This window comes from Rhinoraja longicauda, chromosome 2 (assembly GCF_053455715.1).
Source record: "Rhinoraja longicauda isolate Sanriku21f chromosome 2, sRhiLon1.1, whole genome shotgun sequence".
In the NCBI taxonomy this organism is placed as follows: domain Eukaryota; kingdom Metazoa; phylum Chordata; class Chondrichthyes; order Rajiformes; family Arhynchobatidae; genus Rhinoraja; species Rhinoraja longicauda.
In genome coordinates this window covers 93,599,451-93,605,547 of record NC_135954.1, presented here as the reverse complement: position 1 = coordinate 93,605,547, position 6,097 = coordinate 93,599,451, and the positions used below count along the sequence as shown (strand labels likewise).

Below are 6,097 nucleotides of genomic sequence, written 5' to 3'. Positions count from 1 at the left end.
TTTGCCCCGCTCCTCCCCGCCACACGGTCCATGAAGCCCCACCCCCATCACGCGCTCCCGAAGCCCCGCCCACATTGAGCCCCGCCCACCACGCGCCCACGTTTGGCCCGCCCCCACCTCGCCTCACGCTCTCCCTAGTCCCGCCCCGTCGCACTGCTTCTGAAGCACCGCCCCCGACTCGCGGGCCAGCTCGCTCTGCTTCTCTGAGCCCCCGCCCACACTGAGCCCCACCCCCAATGCCCCCACAACAACCCACTGAAGCCCCGCCCACAACACGTCGACTGAAGCCCCACCCCCACTGAGGCCCCGCCCACCACACGCCCGTGTACGTTGGCCCCACCCTCCCCTCTCCCCACCAAAAGGTGCGGCGGCCGCAGGCGCAGGGAGCATGGCGGCGGCTGGCGGAGACTGGTACCTCGGCGTTGATCTCAGCACACAGCAGGCAAGGCGCGCTGTGACTGGCAGCGGGGGCGGACCTGCCCGAACAACCCCGCCGACTGCCGGCATCCTGTACAATTGCAGTCGTTGGTCCATGGCCGGCAGCTGTGCTGTGCCTGATGGTGGTTGCTTGTGGATGTAACTGCTGACTGTTGGGAGGGGGTGATGGTTATGGGAGTGTGGTGGTGATGATACAGCCAATGAGACTCTACAAGACGTTTACCTTCAGTTGCCTTGTTGAGTCCTATTCTGTAACTCGTCTTCACCAAGTCTAACTGTGGCCTGCTTCCTATATCGTCGTTACTTTTTTGTAAATCTTTCATTCATTTGTTCTATATCACAGTCTATATCTTTCTTATTCCTTTCCCCCGATTCTCAGTCTGAAGAAGGGTCTTCACCCATTCCTTTTCTCCAGAGATGCTGTCTGACCCGTTGAGTTTGCGTCTACCCATGTTAGACACAAAATGTTGGAGTGACTCAGTGGGACAGGCAGCATCCACATAATCCACTACTTCTGAAGAGTAGTCTGAAGAAGGGTCATGACCCAAAATGTCACCCATTCCTTCTCTCCAGCATTTTGTGTCTATCTTTGAACCTGCAGTTCCTTCCTACACATACTGTAAGGTGCCCATGTGTTCTAGTCACACTTACAAGCACTTGGCCCACAGTCTTTTATGCTTTGACGATTCAAGTACTTGACTTGATACTTCTTAAATGTAGTGCAGGTATCTGCTACAAACATCTTTTCAGGAATAATGTTTCAGATTCCACATTACAATATTAAGTCACGATGCGCGTCCCCGCCGGTTCCTCACCCACCTGTTCTCCCACACCTATCCACCCAGTTTTCTTCTCTCTTCCATCACCTACCCACCTGTTTCTATTTGTCCATCATTGGCGGCACAGCTGGTAGAGCTGCTGCCTCAGCATCAGAGAAACGGGTTTGATCTAGTTTAGTTTATTGTCACATGTACTGAGGCACAGTGAAAAGCTTTTGTTGCATGCTATCCAGCCAACAGAAAGACAATACATGATTGCAATTGATCAATTTACAGTGTATAGAAGATACATGCTAAGGAAATAATGTTTAGTGCAAGGTAAAGCTAGCAAAGTCCAATCAAGGATAGTCTGAGGGTCACCAAAGAGGTAGTAGTTCAGCACTGCTCTCTGGTGGTGGTAGGATGATTCAGTTGCCTGATAACAGCTGGGAAGAAACTGTCCCTGAATCTGGAGATGTGCGTTTACACACTTCTATGACTTTTGCCTGATGGAAGAGGGGAGTGGCCAGAGTGCGACTCGTCATTGATTATGCTACTGGCCTTGCCTGACATATAAACGGAGTCAAAAGAAGGTTGGTTTGTGTGATTGCCTGGGCTGCATCCACAATTCGCTGTAATTTCTTGCGGTCTTGGATGGAGCTGTTCCTAAACAAGTTGTGATGCATCATGTTTAAATGGTTTCTATGGTACCTCTGTAGAAGTCGGTGAGAGTTGTAGGTGACATGCTAAACTTCCCACGCCTTCTAAGGAAGTAGAGGCGTTGATATGCTTTCTTGGTCATTGCTTCAATATGTCCAGGAGAAGTTGTTGGGGATATTGATATTTTCAACCATCTCTAGTTCGGCGCCGTCAATGCAAACTGGGGTATGTGTACCACTTCGCTTCTGGAAGTTGATCACTATGTCTTGCTGACATTGAGAGCAAGGTTGTTGTCTTGACACCAGGCCACGAGGTTCTCGATTTTCTTACCATACTCCGTCTCAATTACATTTACCCTTGCTCTGCCCATCTCATCAATTGAGCTAGATTATTCTGTACCCTCGTCTTCAACAACAGTACCACCACTTTTTGTATCATCTGCAAACTTATAATACAATACAATACAATATATCTTTATTGTCATTGTACCCAGGGGTACAACGAGATTGGTAATGCGCCTCCCATACGATGCAATAATTTAATTAATTTAGACAACAGCAACCCCACGAAACAATTGTAACAGTTTTAGACAGGATAAAGTGCAAGTTGATCTATGCGTTGTGACCATCCGGCTCAGCAGGACCGGTTCATAGCAGCTATGGCCCTGGGGATGAAGCTGTTCCTGAGTCTGGAGGTGCGGGCATAGAAGGCCTTGTATCGTCTGCCCGATGGAAGGAGTTCGAACAGACTGTTGCAGGGGTGTGAAGAGTCTTTGTGGATGCTGGTGGCTTTTCTGAGGCATCGTGTGTTGTAGATGCCCTCCAAGTCTGGTAGCTGTGTTCCGATGGCCCTCTGAGCTCTATGGACTACCCGCTGTAGAGCTTTCCTTTCTGCCTTCGTGCAGCTGAGGTACCACACAGGGATGCCATGCGTTAGGATGCTCTCTATGGTGCAGCGGTAGAAGGTCGTCAGCAGCTGTTGGGGTAGACCAGACTTTTTCAGTGTTCTTAGGTAGAACAGTCTTTGCTGTGCCTTCTTGACCAGCGCAGCAGTGTTATTGGACCATGTTAGGTCCTCCGAAATGTGAGTGCCCAGAAACAATCATAAGTCCTGCATGTAGGTAAAATACGGTAAGGGTTCCAGTACTGATCCCTGTGTTGTGCCGCTGGCCAAGGGGTTTCCAATCACAAAACAATTCCCCACCATAATTTTGTGCAACCTTATCAAGCCTATTTTGTGTTCAGTTTGCCAACTGCCTTGGATGTAAGCATTTGGACTACTTTCTCACATGGGAGCTGGACAAAGGAATTACCTCAACTGTTCTTTTCTCCTCAAGGGAATGTAAAGCAGCACAGTGGCGCAGCGGTAGAGTTGATGCCTTACAGTGCCAGAGACCCGGTTTTGATTCTGACTACGGGTGCTGTTTGTATAGATTTGTACGTTCTCCTTGTGACTGCACGGGTTTTCTCCGGGTGCTCCGGTTTCCTTGCACATTCCAAAGATGTGCTGGTTTGTAGGTTAATTGTCTTCTGTAAATTGCCCCTGGTGTGTAGGGTGTGAAACCGGGATAACAGAACTAGTGTATGGGTGATCATTGGTCAACGCAGACTCGGTGGGCCAAAGGGCCTGTTTCCACACTACATCGCTGAACTAAAACACATTTTGTTAACTCTGAAATATTTGATCAAATTGTTGAGACAAGATCTCCCCCAATAAAACCATGCTGACTACCATAGAGTAGCCACTGTGTAAATTAATCCTGTCCCTCATAATATGTTTCCAATAACTTGCCTGCCACTGGTTTTAAACTTAGTTTAGACTTGGGGGCTTGTAATTCGCTGACTTGCCCTTACTTGTCTAAAGGTACCTCTTTGGCTCTGCTCCAGTTATCTGGTACCTCAGCTGTGGCCAGCAAAGATTTATTTTCACTCAGGCTGTGGCAATGTACTTCCTTACCTCCCTGAGTGGCCAGTGATGCATCTCATCAGGCCCTGGAGATTTATCCATTTTTAAGCACGTTAAGACACTTAATACCTTTGTAATAATAGTGCATTATCATTCCCCTCCCTGAACAAAGCTCTTCTAAGTGAATACCGATGAGACGTATTCAATTAACACATCACCCACGACCTCTGGCTGCATGCACCGATTACAAAGAGGGTGATTTATTACATCTTTTACAGAACCAAAGTGAGTAGATAACAGTTTTCTACATTGCACTCTAGCGTTGTTTCATTTATATCTCGTTTGGCTAGATGTTTTTATAATTTCCATCTACACCTTTCACTGTTCGATCTAACCTTGCTCTTTGCAAACACTCACTTCATTCCATATTTTCTCATGACATTGGGGCAGGACGATAGGGTTGCTGCCTTACAGCGCCAGAGACCCGGGTTCAATCCTGACTACAGGTGCTGTCTGTGCAGAGTTTGTACATTCTCGCTGTGACCGCGTGGGTTTCCCCAGGTGCTCAGGTTTCCTTGCACATTCTAAAGGCGTCCAGATTTGTAGGTTAATTGGCTTCAGTAAAGATGGTAAATTGCCCCTAGTGTATATGATAGTGCTAATGTCGCGGGTTGATGCGGACTCGGTGGGCCGAAGGACCTGCTTCGGCGCTGTATCTATCTGAATTAAACTAAATGAAACGGGGCCATTCGGCTCATCGAGTCATAGAACAAACATCAAACATATAACAGTACAGCATGGGGACAGGCCCTTCGGCCCACAATGTCTGTGCCGAACATGATGTCAAGCTAAACTAATCTCATCCGCCTGTAACCGCTTCATATCCCTTCATTCCCTTTACATTCATGTGCCTATTAAAATATCTCTTAAATGTCACTAGCGCATCTGCCTCCCCTTTCCACACTCGGCAGCAATCCAGGCACTCGCCTCTGTATAAAATAAAAACTGGCCCTGAAGGTGGTACATGAAGCAATCCGATTCGTTCACTAATTTTCCCTATAACCTATTTGCCCTCTGTTCCCATCACCTCTAAAGAACTGATGTGCTACAATGTCTATGGAACTGATATGCTACAATGTCTATGGAACTGATATGCTACAATGTCTATGAAACTGATGTGCTACAATGTCTATGGAACTGATATGCTACAATGTCTATGGAACTGATGTGCTACAATGCTGAGAGCTATATTCTGAACTTTGTATCTTCCCCTATGCTCTATTGTACTTGAGTTTGAACTGATTGGATCTATGTATGGTATATCAGATCTGTTTGAATGGCAAGCAAAGCACTTTTCACTGTACCTCGGTGCACTTCACACTAATAAAATTAAAGTTGAGTGGGGATAGATTTAATGGAAAACCGAGGGGCAACTTTTCTACACAAAGGGTGGTTGGTATATGGAATGAGCTGCTGGAGGAGGTAGTTGAGGCAGGCACTATCACAATGTTTAAAAAACATTTGGACAGGTACATGGATAGGTTTAGATGGATATGGGCCAAGTGCAGACAGGTGGGAGTAGTGTAGGTGGGACATGTTGGTCAGCATGGACAAGTTTGGCCGAAGGGGCTATTTCTACGCTGTATGACTCTATGACCTAAAAGTTAACCAACCTCCCCCCAGATTCTATCACTAGGGGCAATTCACAGCATCCAATTTATCTCCCATCTTGCTTATCTTTGTGGTAGGAATCCTGAGGACCTCTTGGGACCCCACCCCTGATGGTCATGGAAAACAGACTTCGTACAGGGAGCCGTGATTGAACTTGGGTCACTGATGCTCTGTATCTGCTGCACTGCACACCACATATCATATCATATCATATATATACAGCCGGAAACAGGCCTTTTCGGCCCTCCAAGTCCGTGCCGCCCAGCGATCCCCGTACATTAACACTATCCTACACCCACTAGGGACAATTTTTACATTTACCCAGCCAATTAACCTACATACCTAACAACACATGACTGTTGACTGAATTTTCTGTGTCTATGCATGATGGCCACGGCGTATCCAACTGACCATCATGTAAAGTGGTCAGTGTGCCTTGTGGCTTTATTCTCAGGTTCATTGGCCAGGGTCGAGCTTAAGGAATTTTTCAAGTTCTTGACATGAAAATAGTAACGATTGTGAAAAGCAGTTGAAGCAGTTTTATTTTTTAAGAGTCAAGAGTGTTTAATTGTCATAAAGTACCGAAAACAAAACAATAATATTCGTGGAGTAACTCAGCGGGTCAGGCAGCATCTCTGGAGAAGGTGGATAGATGACATTTCAGG

The 6,097-nt window shown here is 46.9% G+C and overlaps 1 protein-coding gene across 2 annotated transcripts in view; it reads left to right on the top strand.

Moving 5' to 3' along the window:
* Window positions 1-342: 342 nt before the first annotated feature.
* Window positions 343-6,097, top strand: part of xylb (xylulokinase homolog (H. influenzae)) — a 219,325-nt gene continuing 213,570 nt past the window's right edge. For both annotated transcript variants that reach the window (XM_078424322.1, XM_078424331.1), the window contains exon 1: window positions 343-442. In XM_078424322.1, coding sequence (XP_078280448.1) covers window positions 389-442 — 54 coding nt within the window. In that variant the 5' untranslated portion in view covers window positions 343-388. The remainder of the gene's footprint in view (window positions 443-6,097) is intronic.